The sequence below is a fragment of the Amphibalanus amphitrite genome, unplaced genomic scaffold (assembly GCF_019059575.1).
Source record: "Amphibalanus amphitrite isolate SeventyFive unplaced genomic scaffold, NRLGWU_Aamphi_draft 000049F_arrow, whole genome shotgun sequence".
Classification (NCBI taxonomy): Eukaryota; Metazoa; Arthropoda; class Thecostraca; order Balanomorpha; family Balanidae; genus Amphibalanus; species Amphibalanus amphitrite.
This window is the reverse complement of record NW_024881545.1, coordinates 48,964-68,627: the sequence shown is the minus strand read 5'-3', so window position 1 is coordinate 68,627 and position 19,664 is coordinate 48,964. Positions and strand designations below refer to the sequence as shown.

Genomic DNA, 19,664 nt, shown 5'->3' with positions numbered 1-19,664 from the left:
GGCTTAAATCGGGCTAACGCCAATCGTCGCTCAACTAGGGCTTAACTACGGCTGTCCGGAGCTCGCAGAGCGGGCATACCTCCGGCAGAGCATGGGCTTTAGTCGGCGTTTTTGTGTCATACGCCGACTTTAGCCCAAGCCCTAGCCGACTTTAGCCCGACTAAAAATCTCGGGCAAACCGCACTTGAGCCTGCTTGGGCCCGGAGCAAAATTGCTGGCTGGGATATTGTACCCTTGACCTGACCTTGACCTGACCTCTTACCTACTTAAGCAAAAATATTGGGCTCTTTAGATCCGCCTTGTTGAGAGCTTTCGATTGCCGTTTTCCCCGTCTTTCTCCGACCATCGGTTCGGAAGTTAGACAGGGGGGCAGAATTTGCCCCCCCCCCCTCCAGCAGGGCGCGTATGGCTGAAAAGCCCAGCGGGGCGCGGGTTAACCCTCGGCAGGGTATTTTTGATGACACGGCCTGGCAGGGGGGGGGGGTCGATGCGACCCCCCCTCGCGATTGGCTCCTATGGCACCTAGAAACACCAAATTTGGTAGGTAGGTGGGCCCCTGGAGTTCTCGCCCCTGTGCAAATTTGGTAGCTCTAGGTCAATATTTAGGGGGGTTTGGGGGGGGGGGGTATAAATGTAAAAATTTCGCTAAAAACAGGTCAAAAGTTTTTTCGCTTATAACTTTTGACCTAGTTAAGATAGAGCAAAAAGAAAAGCACCAGTGAACTCAGCACGTCAAGGCGCGTCGAATGATATACTTTATAGCTTGATTAAGTGTACTTAAAGTTTTTCTTAATTTTTAAGTAAACTAAAATTAATTAATTAAGTTCAAGTTAATCAAATTGCATCATGTCGCATATCATTCGATTCGGCTGATCACCAGGAACACAATGACACCATCTTTAAGCTCTAGCGTCATTATGTGCCAAGTTATTGGCAAAAACGTCATTTGACCTCAGTTGACCTCATTTGACCTGACCCATGGATAAGTACACCACACAAAGAGGCACCAAGTGACCTGCTGTTAAGACCTGTGGTTTCAAAGCACAAAAGTGATAGAACGAAGCGGATATCTCCAGTATTTTCCGAATTTAGTATTTTCCCATAGGCTTAACATTACGACGTAATGACCTCTAACTGACCTCAGGTCAGTGACCTAAAAAAACCCGAACTATATGTTATACAACTCGGTGAACTTAGCACATCCTGAAAGTTTAAAGGAAATCAGTGCAAAACTGTGAGTTGGACAGGTGCAAAATAAAATTGAAATTTGACTATGACCTTGTACCGGTTTTTCTGACCTGGTGACCTGACCCAAGGTCACCCGGACCTGAAATTTTCAGGTCATATGTAAAAAGATTGCCCCATAAGCTGTGCCAAATTTGACGGCGCTGCGCGCTGCCGTTTTTACGTTATCTTTGAAAAACCTTAGGGGAGGTCGCATCGACCCCCCTGCCAGGGCGAGGGTTAATGATTGTTTTCCCTTTCAGGTGCCTTCCGGCGGTGACATCACCATCGACAGACCTATTTTGTTGGACGTCAGCTCTGGGGCAATTCGCGTTGGCGGACTAATGCCCTAGTGACACTTGATTTCAAGTGTCACTAGGCGATTTCGGTTCGCGCTGAGCCACTAGCCGATTGGTGTAAAATACCGCCCAGCTGGTCACTACATTCAAATGTCACTTGGCCGCCTAGTCTTACATAGGTACTAGCTTCTTAGTGCGCCATCTCGAATCGGCCCCTGCTCCAATGGAGACGATCACCATCGCCGCAGGCGTACGTCTCTCCTTCGATCCCACCTCCCCCTGACAACGCTGACTCTGAGCGCCAACTCTCCCCTCAGTGTATCTTGTTATGTGCATGTGTCATGCGTGTTTGTGCTGCAGTACATACGAGCAATCATGTCTCGTGGGGGAGTTGAGAGTTGCAGCATAGAGAAGTTGCAACGTTTACGTGAAATTAGATTGCTGATATAAAATGATAAGATAAATGCTTACTACACATTGGGTGGAGACTTCCACTGGCGTCCAACTGGCGTCTAACTGAGCAGTGAGCAGACGTCCAATTTGGCTTCTAACTTGGCGTCTAACTGTTGGACGGAGACTTCCAAGCTAGCAGCGTCTAAAGTTAGCGGTCGTCAGATACGTGTAGACGCAGCCGCCGTCCAGCTAGACGTGCTAAGACTTCGGCGCATCAGGTAGACGCGAAATGGAAGTATTCAACCATTGTCACACTTTTTTACTGTATCCTCTTTGATGGATTATTACTCTGCAAGAAGTGTGTGCGTAATCGACAATGACAACACAATGGGGAGAACGACACGACCGGACCGACGGAGTTACATCAGATCCTGGCTTAAAACGTCCAACTTAGACGAACGGGAAAACACCTGGATGAAGTGACGCACATCATATAATGGTTTTTACGTGTCTAGCTACGAACGCATCGACGTAACAGGGTAATGACCCTCTTGCGTCGATGCAACGCCGAAGAATTGGCAGAATTGGTCAGATGTTAAAAATGTGTTAAATCGCGCCGGGGTAGGGGTGTTTTGAAACCCCCTGAGCCCTGCAGTTTTTCGCAGATATCTCCGAGCCAGCGGCGCTATGCTCTGCCGTTCTTAGAAAATCTATTTATGCATCCTTTCTGCACATGTTAAAATTTCAGACCCAGGTCGCTCAAAGTCAGGTCACCAGGTCACGTCAAGTGAGCTCACCTCAGAAAAAGTTGAATGTTCGTCATAGCTACACCGACTGAACGATCGCCTTGAAACTTTCAGCGATTGATAAGAGTAACAGAATGTATAAAATGTACATCTAGGCATTTGGAATTCTGTGACATAAGGTCAGGTCAATTTTGCGCCCTCTCCAATAGGTAAGTCAATGGGAGAAAATTGAAAGGCGTCTCTTTTGGACGAACGCCATTCTAGACACTCAGTCTCAAGCATCGGGATACAGGTAAAATTGTCGCACTGAAAAGGAAAATTGCACCTTGGACTCCTCCTTAAATCCACGAAGTCCTTTCAAGTCACAAAAGGTCCCCAGCAGCTTTTTGACAATAACTTTTAATAGAGACACGCTAGAGCGATGAAAACAGCTATAAAGATGTGATGTGTTCAGAGGTCGACGATACGGATCGCCTGATATGCAACATTACTTTTCCGGTTTATGACTTTGACCTTAGGTCAAATTTTGAAAACGACCCTTCGATGTAAAATTAATAGTTCATTCGACGCGTCTCGACGAGAGGAACACGATGCTGACAAAATAATTGACGTGCCCTTCTTGACTCAAAAGTCACTACAGAAAAAACAAACATTTTTTTTTTAAATAAAAACGGCTATTTTTTAGTTTTTGCCCTCTGGATACTAAACAATTAGTCCAAAATCAAATCTGAGAGCTTTGATAAGAAATACGTTAAGGGGTGTACGGTAATTGGGTCTGAACAGCTGTGTTCCTCTACAAGGGGCTATCGAATGCGCTTTTCCACGGCGCCGTAGCACTATAAATTCCCGAGGTAAGCGCCGTTTTTTCCGAAAAAAGTGTTGAAAAAAGTAACCTTTTACCTTTGATAAGCTGTGGTGATCTGGTCCTTGATCTGCCATAAAAAATGACAAAAAGTGTTTTCGCCACGGTTTTTGATGCTCTTTCGAATGCCGCTTACCGCGTGTCTCTACGTGGCCCAGAAGTCGAGTTAGAAGGGGGTGGGGTGGGTGTTTAAACAGCCCCGGTCTAGTGGCGGTTAAAAAAAAGATCCGCGGTTACAGATACATAATTGATTGCAATTTATGTAAGCATATTTGTTTATATAGCAAGCAAATTGTACTTTTATATAACGAAGTAAAATTGTCATCAGTTATTTTTCCCAGTCACTGGTTAGCTGAGGCAGGCACAATTAAGCTCGTTCATTGGCTATAAACATTTTTGTCGTCTTCTGTAACTACCAGTATAACGCCTTTGAGGGCGACTAACGGAGCGAGCGCCAGAGGGTGGGCCTTGCACGTGTGAAATTTCGAGGGGGTATCTCCAGCTGACTTGTGCACGGCACCCTACAAACCCGTCTCTAGCGATGTGCCAAATTTGAGCGCAAGCGGCCCAGCCGTTCTCGAGATCTGAAAGCGGCACCCTGCACGTGCGCACGTGCAAAATGGGTCCCAACGGCCAACTGACTTGTGCACGGCACCCTACTAACCGCTCTCTAACCGTGTACCAACTTTGGGCGCAATCGGTCCAGCCGTTCTCGAGATCTGGAATAGACCCCTGCACGTGCGCACGTACTGCAGTACCCCAACTCTGGCACATGGTATGCAGTGCCTAGTGGGTGCCTACCTACATGCCAACTTTCAGCGCAATCGGCCAAGTAGTTACCGAGATATTGCAACTATTACAAAACTGACACCTCTTCGTTTTGCACGTGGCACGTGCATAAGGGGGTCACCCACATGCATCGGGAATAGCCCAATACTTAGTAGAAGGAATGAAGCTACCCTACAAAAATTACCGCATGTAAATCGGTCAAGTGGTTGCTGAGATAGAATCCTCGCAAAAGCGTCCGCACGGCCGGCCGGTCGGTCGGCCGCTCATAGGTACTCAGAAATTTCCGTTAATCGGAAAGACTAACCAGTATAACGCCTTTTGGGGCGACTAACGGAGCGAGCGAGAGGGTGGGCCTTGCACGTGCGAAATTGCGAGGGGGTACCTCTGACTGACTTGTACACGGCACCCTACTAACTGGTCTCCAGCAATGTGCCAAATTTGAGCACAATCGGCCCAGCCGTTCTCGAGATCTGGAAGCGGCACCCTGCACGTGCGCACGTGCAAAATGGGTCCCAACTGACTTGTGCACGGCACCTTACTAACTGGTCCCTAACCGCGTACCAAATTTGAGCGCCATCGGTCCAGCCGTTCTCGAGATCTGGAAACGACCCCTGCACGTGCGCACGTGCAGCAGCACCCCAACTCTGGCACATGGATATGCAGTGCCTAGTGGGTGCCTATCTACATGCCAACTTTCAGCGCAATCGGCCAAGTAGTTACCGAGATATTGCAACAATTACAAAACTGACACCTCTTCGTTTTGCACGTGGCACGTGCATAAGGGGTCACCCACATGCATCGGGAATAGTCCAATACTTGGCAGAAGGAATGAAGCTACCCTACAAAATTTACCGCATGTAAATCGGTCAAGTGGTTGCTGAGATATAAGCCTCGCAAAAGCGTCCGCACGGCCGGCCGCTCATACTCAGAAATTTCCGTTAATCTAAGGAAAGACTACGCTCGCTTCGCTCGCTCCGTAATTACGCTCGCTTCGCTCGCTCCGTAAAAAGACTACGCTCGCTTCGCTCGCTTCGTAATTATAGGTACTTTTATGCAGCAGCTGTGTCCTTAATCGTTTGCACTTTGGCATAAAATAAATACCTTTCGTCTTCGACTGAGATACCAAGGAAAATGATGCCAGAGGCTGTTGCAGACAGGCTATTAAACGCGCGTAAAAAAAAACGTGAAGGCAATACCTTATTGCCCAGCTTTTTTATTTGCTTTGAATATGTCATTGTTCTTCAACGGACCTCACACAAATCAAATTTATCACAAATCGTAAGCATGTAGAATGGTTATTTTGACCATTCTACTCTTTCAGTCTAATAACCTTGTCCTCGCAGATATCTATCTGCCAAACTTCAATGTCATCATTTCACGGAGACCACATTCACACAATACTCCTAACCCTGAACCAGCTGTCTGACGCAAACTCCAGTCTTATTCACCGACCATCAGGAACTTTACCGCCTCTACCCCGAAACCCCGGCGCCGTTCCGCCGTACACTGAGAGCATAGCGACCTCGTCAGCGCCGCCGACCTCGGCTCGGCTCGGCCTGGGGCCGCTGCGGAGCCAGCCGCCGTTGGAATCCCCACCTGACTGCACCGGCGGCTCTGCGCCGCTCCAGCGGGCTTCCCGAGCCTCGGCGCGACGCCCGAGGCCCGGCAGCCGGTTATAGGAGAGGCCTCCGCCGCCCGGCACCCAGTCGTCACCAGGTGGTCGGAGTGAGCAGTCGTGGAAGTCACGTGTGAGAATCTGAGGAGCCCGCTGGACAACGGCTCGTGGTTCAAGGTGAGCGTGCATGTATTATTCATAAGACGGACGGGTGTGCTGATTTGGGTCACTGGACGTGGTTGCCATGGAGATAATTCTTTCCCAGACTGACAGCAAGTACACATGTTTTCTATACTCCCACAGCTCATGACTTCCCTGTGCGTGACTTACCTACACTGTAGGTATGTACAATGCATAATTCATGCAATTGCATACATCTTGAGACTTTCCCAGATGTGCAATTCTGTTGTGAAAATATACCTAACGCATGGCGATTCTAATTCATTTCCATAACGTCCCATTCATATCACTCATATTCATAACTTTGATGACATTGAGCACCATTCGCTTCCAAATTGTGTCGCAAAAAGCGTTTTATTGATATGATTCAGGTCATAGTACTCTGATATCACATACAGATACCTTCATAGAGGTATAATGGTAAATGTAGATTGCAGAATGCAGAGGTCTGTTGATAGGGTCTAGCAGGGATATATATGGGTGCAATTACTCCCATGAATAAGTAAAATGGTTGGGAAATTTATCATAGCTGTATAGTGATTTCAGTTAGCCTGCAATACATATTGCAACCAATTGAATGTGTCCAAACTTGCATTCACAAATTGTTGCAAAACTACAAACATGCGAATCGTTATACCCCTCGTTAAAATGAATAAATCTACTCGGTCTGTTGCTTTAGAACGGCGTTAACTTTTCGAACGTAGGTGATGGATAAAATTACATACCCTTAGCATTGTATCAGTTACGTATAAGTTTTATAAGTTCATTTTCTCTCATTATGAATCTTACGAATAAGTGCATCTTATTGAGTGATCTCAATATTAACCATAACAGGGACAATAAGTATTTTGTAGTCAAATTCAAGCCAGCTCGAATTATAACCCAGCTCGTTTTTTTTTTGTCTCCGAGAATAACTCACTGCGACATGCCAATATATATTCACCTCAGTCATGTACAGGCTAATCAGCTTATCTGTTATCTAAATCCATCACAGATTTTCCAGCAAGTCCACTATGCCATCTCTAATCCTATAAATACCTCACAAAACCAGTAATGTGTCGTGAGATGCGATTTTACACCGACTTAACTTGTAGCTAAAATGTACAGTTTGCCATATGACTATCATTCCTGCATCATTTACACCCTTGTCGCCGATTCTAGGCCACCATTCACAGGGCTTACCTCATTCGGGAATGCTTGCTTATGTCGCTCTGATGTGTTCCGTGGCGGCCCCGCCATGGCTTAACCCCAGCTCTGTAGCACGACTCTGGTTGGAAACACGCCACTACTCGCGTAACATCATATCTGACCTGATTGACTTTCCAAGAGCAGCCAGTTGCGGTCACGCCGGGCGTTGTAATTCTGAGCCGCCGCTGCTGCGGAGAGCCTGGGATTTCCAATGTGATTCCTGCTAATTCAGAGATACTGCATGGGGTACCGCATTGACGTGGATGACACGCCATTTGGCATTTGTAAACAATAAACATCCGTGCTTCCACATTTTCGCTACATGATATCCATTCTTATTCACATGGGATATCCCACGATTCGGCAGGCGTCATGGTGGTCAGCAAAATTACACGACGTGTATACCTAATCCATGGTTGATATTCACGTCAATGTTCAAGAACACTGTCACAGCTTACGATTTTATAGGCTTTCTAACAGCCAAAGTAACTATGTATATAAAATAATTATAAAGCAACTTGTTATGTTTGGCCCGTAAAAGTGATGACGTAGGCACTAGGAAGAAAGTACCTGATAATATGTCTAAGGGCACTTCAAAAACTGACTCACGTACCTAGTTTCATATTATCCTCGTAGAGATAGATGATCACAAAGGCATAATGTCACCGCGACCCGTGCTCGCTCTGTTTCATGGCAATAGTGACGCTCAACCACAGGCTGGTACCGCGAGTATATAATCCAGCGATGTTTTACAATAACCCGTCTTCCGAGACTTGGCTGACCTTGTGTCATATCTGGACACGAACGGCTTTTAGCGGCATCGCACCTCGCATGTGGCCATCGCGGTGGCATTGTAGGTATGCAGATGTTCTGAGCTTGGCTCAGCACATCTTGCTCGGCTCGGTGGCACAGCGTGGCTCGCAATATTGGGGTCAAGGTATCCATTTATGAGGCTGATCTTGAAGCCGGTAGATAGCGATCAGCGGCACTTCTTGCTGATTACTTTTATGAGGCGGAAAGCCTAACTTGGTTAGTGACTGACCAGAATTTACAAAATAGGGCTATATAACTACCAAACAGACACACAGTGTTTGTGTCGTCATTTTATATTTTAGGTCTCGTTTAGGAGGTCTCGTTCCCCAAATCTCGGTCCTGCACGTACGTACTTACATATATGGGGGAGAGGCGTGTGCCTGGCATGTGCCTGACCAACAATGCCACCAGCACAGCGCTGCGTGCGAGCTGGTCATAACGGCCCTGACGTCATCCTATCGGCCCTCGGAACATTTAAATCCGGCTCGTTAAGCCGGCTGCGATGGACGATAAATCCGTCGGCCTTTGTCCGTCCCTGCAAACGTAGCTGCTGTTCCGAGGCCTACCTGTTGCTTTATCTCACATCCGCTGTTGGCGGTTGGTCTTTGTTGGAGGCAGGTTTCCGCCGCACCGGAACGGGGCACGACCGCCCTTCCCCGGCCCACGAGACGTGCATTGTTGCGTCATAGGTGTCCCGACGTCAGGTGGGAAAAACGTGCCCGCGGCCCTTCTCGTGGCTTCGTCACGTGCGCACGAGGGAGCACTCCGCTAATACGTGACTGCGCGGCGAGGTCAGAGTCGGCGTCTGTTCTGTTCCGTGCAGATGGGATCAGTCCCAGCGCCGGCGGTCGGGTGAGCCGTGTCACCCGAGTATGCGAATGGGCCTGTCCTGAAGAAGTTGTCGTTTTCGGCACAAGTGGGATGGAGTTCGATGAAAGACGACGATAAAAAATAACCACTAAAATGCATAGCAAATATGTGGAAGGGAACATACACTGTTTTAATCAGTGAATATTCTAGAATCGATATATAATTCTATATCAATTATTCGACCATTGCCCGACTGTGTTATATACCTATAAACTGTGTTAATTATTCCAGCAAGAACATCAGTCTTTAGGTAATAGTGCCTTAGTACAATTCAGTAGCCTCTCAGTTCTCAGCTTCTCGTACATAACTTTACGGTTATCGCTCTACATAGTCTTCTATCGCAGTTCCCACCTCACCGTCCCGTCGTTCATGTCCTCAGATGACGTCAGGCTGTGTGATGCGTCACCTGCTGTTGGCGACGGTCGTCGCCTCCGCGGCGTCACTGCCCTTCGGCAACAGCGGCGGTCAGTCGTCGTCACGAATCACCTTCGTCGAGAACCGCTGGTCACCGGGAACCCACGGCAGCAGCAGGCGGCCGTCCAGCTCTCCTGGTGGCAGCGTTCAGTTCGGTACGTGCTATCGGTTGGTCGGCCTGTCAGTCTGCTTGTTTGTTTGTTTGTTTGTTTGTTTGTTTGTTTGTTTGTTTGTTTGTTTGTTTGTTTGTTTGTTTGTTTGTTTGTTTGTTTGTTTGTTTGTTTGTTTGTTTGTTTGTTTGTTTGTTTGTTTGTTTGTTTCTTTGTTTGTCTGTTGGTCTGTCTGTGTCTGTCTGTCTGTCTGTCTGTCTGTCTGTCTGTCTGTCTGTCTGTCTGTCTGCCTGTCTGCCTGTCTGCCTGACTTGCTGTCTGCCCATCAGCCCCGCCCAGTCGGTGTTTCGTCAGTCTGTCGGAGGCCTGTCTGTCGGTCTGTCGGTGTGTCGGTCTGTCTGTCTGTCTGTGTGCTATGTAAGAAGTGATGTCTAGGGGTGTGGCCATGTGTCATCTGTTGTCTGTTGTCTATAGCCTGCCACCATATAGGGTTTATCTTGTAATCCGCAATTCGAAATCCGCTCGTCCGGTTGTTCATCGGTCCGCTTGTCTTCCCTCCTTTGTCCTCTGCTTATCTTCTTTATCCCGCTCTCTGTCATCTGTTTGTCGTATTATTCTCACTATCGCCTGTCTCATCTGCGTACATTTGGGATGGGGCTGGGGAGGGTCACCGATGAATATGTTAGTAAATAATAGAACTTAATGAGGTAGATGGGTGATTGCATTATTGGCCGAAGTTTCGTATTTATCGGTAACGTCGGTAGCTAGCACTTCTTTGGGACAATCGCTTATCGAGGGCGCGGGTGGGGGTGGGGGTGGGGGTGGGGGTGGGGGTGGGGGGGGGCAGGCCGTTTCCATTATCTGCTCTCCGCTGTCCACCATCTACTGTGCACTGTCAACTGTCTATCATCTACATGCGTCCACTGTCCACCGTCCGGCGTCCACCGTCTGCCGTCCCTAGCCCACCGTCCACCGTCCACCGTCCACCGTCCCCCCATTTTTGTTTTGTTGGGTTAGGCCCTTTCGGTCGACAAGACCATTGCAGAGCCGGAAGGATGATAGGAATTAGGGGGAGGCATTGGTCTGGGCAGGCACCCTAGTGAGTCGTCGGGGCTGAGCCCGTCCAGAGGACAGGCCACCCAGCCCCAAGGCACTCACTGCACCCGGCTACGGGGTGCGCTCCCTCGGGAGCAGCGGTGCCGCTCCAAGGGAGCAGCCCGCATGAGATAAAGTTGCCTGTCCAGCCCGGAGGGGGGTTGCGGCGTGGAGGAAAAGGATTTCAGTCTCCTGAGGATAGAAGCACGGATAGGTAACCCCCATTCCCCGCCCACCACTTAGTACTTACCGTCTGGCGTCCACCGTCCACCTTCTACCACGTTATCATCCACCCACTACCGCATACCGTCCACCGCCCACCGCCCACCGCCCACTGTCCACCGTCCACCGTCCGGCGTCCACTACCCACCGTCCACCGTCCACCGTCCACCGTCCACCAACCACGTCTTCGTGGCTAATTCGGTTAAAATTTACATACCGTCTAATATTGCTCTTGTCTTTCACCATGCATACCGCCTAATGCAAGAAATGAAAGTAACGTCTATGCCGTCAATACCGCTTTCACACATTAGCTTACAGCTGCACCGCCGCCTATGCTATCAATGTCAATAGCATTTTACTATAAAAAATACAAATATCGCCTTTAGGCTCTGTCCATTGACCGCCGAGCAGCGATCGCTGCCTGTTGATGACCGACGTACGATTCAATTTTCCGCATTGTCAAAATTCAAAGGTATCCTAATAAATCTTCACGATTATGGCAGGCCATAACGACCACGACATTATCAGTTATTTCACTTATTTCATCATCTGGGTAAGGCCATTATGATGCTACCTGGAAGCGCCGAGTCCAGTAATCCTGACTAAGCTGTTTTTGAGCTCATAAATCCGAGTCATAACGTCGAGACTGCATTTATCCGGTTTGACCGTGTCTTGTAAATGCTCGTCATGGGATGGCAAGCGTAGGTAGTTCGCGACTCACGTTTCTTCCCACAACTTCTGTTCACCCGCTTGTGACATCTCTAGTCGCACAAATAACTTGCGCAATGTACGTACATGACCATTTTTAGCTTTTTTAACGTGCAAAAAAGGAGGTCGCCGTTCACCACAACATTGTGCACATTGCACATTGCAAATAGATCGCCACTATGTCGCCATCGTTTCGGTGCCTAATCAGTGCCGTCCATGACAACTGCGGCTTTTTCACAGGTCAGACGAGCGCCACCAGTAACCAGCACTCGACCGGCAACACTCAGACGAACCAGGGCGAGGCCAGTGCGGTGTCCGTCCAGCAACAGTCTGGTCTCGGTGGAGCTACCCAGACCACCAACAACCAGGCGGTCATCAACGCCCTGCAGCAGGCGGCTGGCGGTGGTGCCGGCGGTGCCGGCTCGGGCGAGCAGAGCTCCAACAATCAGGTCAGTGTCAGGTCGACAAATTCCAACACTGCTCTAAAAGAGCTCTAATAGGCAATATATTCCAAGGCAATGGACTCCAATAGGCTAGTGGAGCACCACATGAGCCTGAAGCCAGCAAATCTCCAGCAACCGAATCTCTGTGAACCGAGCAGAGCCTGGGGTTGACAACTTACAGTAACTCGATGATATAGGTGTGCGCCATATGCCTTTCTCAGCTCATCTGACTTCCTTTTCACACAGCTTCCGTGGGACCGTTGCACAACGTGCAAAACTCGTCGCCGTCGCTAAACTCATGTTTTTCTCGCGTCAGGTGAACATCAACTCGAGCCAGCTGCAGCAGAATGTTGAGGGTACGCTGGTGAACGTCGACGCTGGAAACAAGGGAGTGGTGATCGTTAACACCAACGACCCGGAGACGGGTATCGTCAGTAAGTGGAACGCCAGAGAGGACGTAAACGGTGGCGAGGCGGTTGGAGTGGGCTATCCTCAGTAGCGCCATCTGTAGCGTTAGTGTGTGTCCGTTGACGCCAGATGGCAGTGCAGGTCTCGAAGTTTTCGAGGACTGGTCAGTGCTCAGCGGATCAGTCATTCATCTAGTCTGCCTTCTAGCCCGACGTCTTGTCTGATCTAAAACATTACTTAAACTCTGACCTGACCCCTGGCCTGACGTCAAACCTCACCCCTGTCCTGACCCAAGACTTGACGTCGACCCACGCTGACCTGACATCTGACCTAGACCTGTTCCTCTCTACTGGCATCTGACCTGACTCCTTACAAAACCCCCCATCTGACCACATCCTGGCCTCTGACATCTCATCTCATCTCTAACTTGACCTCTGTATTCACCTCTGACCTGACTTCAAGCATGATCTCTTGCACGACCCCTACCTGATCCCTGACAGGTCTTCTGATTTGACATGACCATTGACCACTTAACTGAACCCATCCATCTACATTGACGTTTGATTTATTTTGATTCTGAATTGACCTCTTATGTATGTTCTACCTGTGACCTGACCTCTGACCTCTCCACAGCCGGCCAGAAGGTGGTCAACAACCGTCCGATCGCGCAAGCTACTGCCGAGAGCAGCACGTGCCTCTATACGTGTCGCCGCAGCACTGGCCAGCTGTACTGCTGCGATTACGGAAAGAACCGCGGTGGACCCCGTGAGTAGATTAGCTGCGGCTGGAATGGCGGTGTCAGGGCTAGGACGTTGGATTCTTCCTTTGTGTGCGAGGGTAAAGACCGATAGCCGTAGCACTGACTCTGTGCTGTGTATAGCCGTCGAGCCGATACATTTATGCACGTCTTTTTAGCTGCTTTCTAACAAGCATTTTATATCGGGTTCTCAAGTAGCTTTCTCGCATAATATCACTTTGTTTTATTGTCTTTTTTGTGTTATTTTTCACACCTTAAATGAAAAATATATTTTGAGTGAGTACCTATCCTTTGTTCTGCTTGTTCGATGGTTTCACCCTGTGCCAATACCACCGGCTTCCTATTCCGTCTGCGTCGCGCCCTTCACTGACCTATGATCGGGTGTGAGGCGGCTGCCGCTCGTTAGTGTCACACGGTGACCTCTGACCTTTGACCTGTGACCGACAGCGGAGATCCACGGCGGTCAGTGTCCCCCGGCCCGGCTCATCTGTCCCAACGGAGACTTCTTCCGGAGGTGCGCGCACGACGGCCAGTGCGCCAGCAGCGACAAGTGCTGTTACGACGCCTGTGCCAACCACCACATCTGCAAGCCGCCCGTCGTGGCGTGAGGCTCGCAAACAAGACGGCTTTACCATCAATAAATATTTCAAGAAAACAGAAAGGAAAGTTGCCTATTTTTATTTGAATGAAATGCTTTTCCAGTGAAACCAGCAACGCAGCAACTCGTGAATATTCACATAAGTTTCATTATCATGCCAACTTCGGAATTTTTTCATTTCGTGGCATTCCAAGGTAGGCCGAAATGTTTCCGTATAAGGTTCACGTGCGCTCTGGCTGTTGTGTTGATCGAGGTTCTACCTGTTTGCACAAAGTTTTCTCATTAGATGCTCTGTTGTTTGGCGACTGTCTGGCACTGTGAACCGTCTTGAGGCAGTGTGTGTCTGTAGTGTAAAGTGACAGAAAGATGGTTCGCGAAGATACATATTACGTACATGGTCACGTTAAGAGTATATATGTAGAACAACGCCACGCTCAGTGTTTGTGCTTACTGGACTTGGATATGGAATTTTGAATGTATGGCTAATAAAGTGTATTTTATAAACTGTGTGTCTGACTTTTAATCGTGTTTCTTTGGTAAATATGTTTCTTTTAAAAAAGAGCATTAAACGGTACTTAACACCTTCATTAGGGTGCATCAAATTATAAGGCAAAAATTAAAAATCAAAATATCGATTAGCTCTAGTTACCATTTTGTTCCAATGCACAAAAAATAAGATTCTACGAAGTTTCACGAAATTTGATAAATATTTAGACGTCCATCCGACCCCGACAAATCTCAAGAAAAATGTCTTTTTTTGCATTTATTGAGTCCGAAATAGCGAAAAACGGTTGTAAAAATCTGCTTACTTTCGACATCCATGGCGAGAACTAACATGCACAAAAACATATATTTCGAACATAATGCATTCCAAACATCAGTTTGAGATCAGTTATTATCACATATAACAGCGTATCCGCGTTCGTTCAGATCTGCACTGGCGTTGGAGTGTGACACTGTAACAAGCGGAGCAAGCTGTGGGGAGAAGCCCATTGCCTGGTCTGCGGCTGTCAGCCATTACATCTGCGCCACGCTGGCCGCTGCCTTAGTTCTTAGCTTCTGCCATCTTGCACTTGGAGCGACGAATATTTGGCTGCAGAGGACGGTCATGCTCCACAGTCCACAGCCTGCAGCACATTCTGCAGGTGCTGCTCGCTCTTTGCAGCTCCCACGAAGTCGGATGCCAGTTTAGCACCCCGTTCGGCACAGTCGTTGACGGTGTTGATGGCCTACACGTTTGCCAATCCCGCCTGAAACGCTGCGTTGGTGACCCAGTCCTCAGTGCTGAGGGCGAGGAACGCTGGGTCGATGTGCAGATGCTGTATGCCGAACCAGCAGTCTGCGTTGGCGAGGTCTGCCAGCCAGCTGGACGGTGAGAGGGCTGGGAACTTTCGCTTGCCAAAGTCAGCGCCGAATCGCTCTCTTGGGACTCGCACTGGGAGGTCAGCTGGCCTGTGCTCCATGATGGCGTCTGCGAGTGCGCGTCGTTCGGCGGCCGGAACCTTATCACTGAAGAGTGCTAGAGGCAGCATATCACCAGTCAAGTACCAGAGGTGTCTTCCCAATGCCTTGATAGCTGACTGCGATGCCCTTGTCGACTGACTTATACGCTTGCAGGTGGCGATGGAGCTGCAGGTCGTTCCAGGCGGCGTCCACTAGTCTGTCGCACGTCAGCCACTACGTCGCGTATATATGCGTGACGAACTGGGCGAACGCCTTCACCTAGTTCTGTCATAGGCGGCGGAACGGGAAGGGCACCGGGGCACCGTGCCCCCCTTTGATTTTGGCATTTTAACATAAGCCCTATGGGCGTTGCATGGAAAGAATGGGACCAAAAGTCGGCAGTGCCCCCCCCCCCCTTTAATTGAAGGTATTCCGCCGCTAGTGCCTTCTGTGTCTGCAGGGTCGTGGTGATGGCACCCCGAGGGAGGGCTGTGATGCGCTGCTCCATCAGGGTCAGCTTGAGACTGTACAGCAGCTTCGCCATCCATCTCGCTTTGCCCAGCGCCCCCAACCGTTGAAGTCGCTCTGGGGTTTTCGCGTCACCGATGTACAGCAGATACAGGTCCACAAACTCACGGTAGTCGCCTCGCTTGAAGTTCAACACTTCTTCGGCACACGAGAGGAACTCAGCACGTAGTTCTCCGAGAAAGGCCGGTTCGGCGTCGCCAGGTGAGTGTTGCGACAGCGGGATGGTTTTGTCCTCCATCAGCAGTTTCCACTTGTCCCTCAGGGCCCTCCCGTCGACGACACTCCTGCTACTGACTGTAGTGGATATGTGTGAGGTGGAAATGCTTCAGTGTGTGAGTGTCTGTATGTGGCGAGGGGAGGGGGGCGAATTTCAAGGTATTGTCATGCAACGCCATGGGGCTAATGTTAATTTTGTCAAAGGTACGGGGAAGTGGAGTTACTTCCATAGCCCCTCCCCCTGTTCCCGCGTCCCTGGCGGATATAACCAAGGTCTCAGTTCACTTATCAAAATAGCATCGAGGCATCTTTGGGCTCCATACTCCGTTCCCCCTCCCGCTGAAAAGTTCTCCCCTGATCTCGTCAAAGTTTTGCTGGACGTATATGCTGTGACAAAGCCGAGATTATATTTCACATAACATTTCACGGACACAGTCATTACGTTTCATGAAAATTCCGTTATAGCAAAGTGAAAAAGAAATAACGCAGCGGTAGAGTAATACAAATCATAGAATCGGAAACCACTCATGGACTTACACCAGGTATCTCTGTCGGTGTCCCTTCAGCAGAGCAAACACGCACCCCCGTTGGCCTTCTGATCGCTCAGATCGTTTTACGTGAACAATCAACTATCAGCTGACACCAAACATATCGGTTGCCATGATAATGTTCAGCAAGAAACCGCTAACGCCACCTGGTGCCGCATTTAGACGTCACGCCCCGTGCGCCGTACCGTGCGGTATAGTTACTGACGGAAACATCAGCTCGGATGGATGTCTAAATAATTATCGATTGTCACAAAACTTCACATGCTGTGTTTCTAGGTGTAATGGAACATTTCTATCACTAGAGCTAATCGATTTACTTATGATGTGTATTTTGATGCACCCTAACCTTCATGCAATAGACGAATAGACAAATAGGTGAATGCCAATGCAGTTGATCAGCGCTCAGTGCTCACACAATATAAGAAAAGGAAGTTTTTGGTACGGAACTATGTCAATGCGTGGTATAGTACGTATACCCGATCGAAGTAATGTTATGTTTGGTCTTGCGGTTACATTAATCACTTTGTTTACTGAGAGCGCTGCCAAAGGGTTCCGATCACTTATCAAACGATTTCCAATGCCTACACCACGACCATATGGTATTCCGGGTCACGCTAAACGCTCACATATTGGCGTAAACGGCCACGTTACGGTCAAACTGCCACTAAGCTGGAATCCATAGTATAAGGAGGATTACACTTGAGAGCGGCGATGGTACTCCATCCGCTCGTCACTATGCAAACGATGATGTTCGATCATTTGTTCCAAAACGATTGGCCGTTCATCCTCTTTACCGTGGTGCTGAGTACATACAAAGTCCATGTTTGCTGCGTACGGCCTCTATATAGTATAGCAGGGAGGCTGGAGCATTTCTGAATGAATAATCTCGAGTTTAAAGGTTTCCTAACAACATTCAGTTTTACATGATAAACGTACCTATATATATACATATTTTGAGGCCCTAACATCATGGTAATGGCTCGGCGTGCATCGTGCATAGCGCACACCTTACCTTCAAATATCAATTCACCAAATGTTTTTTCTTCTTAAATGAATACCTTCACCCATTGTCAAAGCCAACTGGCTAGTATTCGTAAATGCTGCTATAGCCGCAAGACAATAGCATTGGCTTCTTCCCATTGCCGACTATGCGTAGTAGTTTTTGGAAATTGTTTTGTTCGATATCCAGCTCTCACTAATATCTGCACCAAAATCAGTTAAAAATGTGCTCTGGGTTGGATGTCGTTTCATCTGTGCTACGGCAAAGTACAAACCCCACTTATTTGATAAGGCAGTAATACATGCCTACCTTTTAATGATAGGTATGCATAACAATGGTTGTTTATTCAGTACCTAAAGATATGTACTAAATAAACACACTCGTGAATACGCCATTCTGTACCTCAGTATCCGTAGAAATATAATATTCTGAAGATTGCGCATCCCTGAAATACATCAATATATTTTACGAGAGATAAGTACGCCACACGCATGTTACACGCTAGGTCACCCTTTGAACTACTTCACTCTCATCACAAACCGGAAATTTGTCAGATCTCTATTTGCCTTTGCCAACGTGAATTATTCATTCCATGCAAGAGACGAACACGCACCTTGATGTTCCGTTGTAACGTATATGCTGATCAGGCTAATCAGCATCACTGATTGCTCACAACACGACCTAGACCAAGGCCATATAACCTCCAGACATGTGTTGCTAACCGGCTGTGAGTCTTGGGTTGGAGCGGCTCTAATCTAGGTCCGGCTAGCATTTCTCTATTGTCATCGCATCGTCACTTTTTGTGTAAATTAAATGGCTAATTCACTCACATGTCAACTTAACATTACTGCCGGACATTCGCAACAAAATGTCCATTATGAACATAGCGGCCGACGACACAATCGAACTCTTACTTAGCACCTTTGCCACTGTGGCCTGTGCCGTACATTTGTACCCGACCCTCCCATGTTTCCGTCTCATGCTCGAACATACATGCATGCTTGGTCTTGCCAATCAAATGCTCTCCAGAACTTCTTGAAGCAAGAAGCGTCTTGATATTGTAGACAAGCTTAAATACAGGTAGGTGGGGTGGTAACTCTCACATTAGAAGTGCAGTATGGTTGGTTTGGTATGATGAATGAAAACCTGCTGCCGGCCGGCCAGCACGTCCTCCGCATCGCAGGCGGCCCGGTTGCCGCGTTCACGCGCCGGCCTCCACTGCTGCGCCGCCGCGGCCGCCGCGGCAGCACGCTTGGCCGCCCCCTCATCCACTTCCAGGTTGTCAGCCCGCTCCCGCTGTTGCTGCCTCTCGCGCTGCTGCTGCGCTGCTCGCGCCGCATCAGCCATCGCGACGCGGCGCAGCTGCTGCCGGTCCCGATTCCGCTGCCGCTCTGCCTCCCGTTTGTCGTCTGTCATTGCTGCGCGTCGCTTCCGCTGCCGCTCGCGGTCCCGCCTAGCTAGGTCCTCGGCGGTACGGGCCGCCTGCTCCTCTCGTTCGGTGGGACGCTCGCCGGCCAGGCGCAGAGCCTCGGCCTTACGCAGGGCCTGGCGCAGACGCTCACGGCGCCGCCGCTGGGCAGCCGTGTTCCGCGCACGGGCGGCTTGGCCCGCACGTCGTGACATTCACGAAAATTCTCACACCACACAATCACGCGCAGTGGAAGGGGGGGGGGGCGGATTTCGCCCACCCCTCCTGTTTTTCGCCAATAACTCGCGCCGCAAGCATAATATCAATGTGAAATTTCGGCTACCTGTCCAGAATTGAATTGCGGATCTTCTCGTGCAAGAAGTAAGAAAATCGGTTCATAACTTTTCTAGTAATAGCGGTGTAAAGTCAAACATCCTGCCGCCGCGGCGGCGCGGCGGCGCGGCGGCCGGCGCTAGCCGTTACGCGCCGCCTGAATTGTAGGCTGTGCCGGGGCGGGACGGTTCCGTGACTCCGTCTTTACATCGCGCTCCTTACCGCTGATTATATTAGATTCGCGTCAAATTCGGTGAGAAGACTGAGAAATTTACAGGCAATCATATGGTCAAAGAATTTTGAAAATCGGCCGGTAACAACTTGAGTTATGAGTGTGTAAACACAAAATTGTGATTGCCGCGTTTCCCGCGTCGGCCGATCCCGCTTCAGCCGGCGACATCTTACCCTTAGCAGGCTTCTAACTGCCATATTTATTGTTGGATTATCTAGAAAT

At 49.0% G+C, this 19,664-nt stretch overlaps 2 protein-coding genes across 2 annotated transcripts; one reads left to right on the top strand and one right to left on the bottom strand.

The window, feature by feature from the left end:
* The first annotated feature begins 5,496 nt into the window (after positions 1-5,496).
* Positions 5,497-14,243, top strand: LOC122377746. Its single transcript, XM_043358126.1, has 6 exons — positions 5,497-6,105; positions 9,359-9,548; positions 11,769-11,977; positions 12,288-12,405; positions 13,013-13,144; positions 13,584-14,243. Exons 2-6 carry the CDS (start codon positions 9,359-9,361, stop codon positions 13,742-13,744), a joined length of 810 nt encoding a protein of 269 aa, XP_043214061.1. The 5' UTR covers positions 5,497-6,105; the 3' UTR covers positions 13,745-14,243.
* Positions 14,244-18,573: 4,330 nt separating this feature from the next.
* On the bottom strand, positions 18,574-19,092 carry LOC122377675 (octapeptide-repeat protein T2-like). The gene has a single exon (XM_043357987.1). The coding sequence runs from the start codon at positions 19,090-19,092 to the stop codon at positions 18,574-18,576; it is 519 nt and encodes a 172-aa protein (XP_043213922.1).
* Between the last annotated feature and the right edge of the window lie 572 nt (positions 19,093-19,664).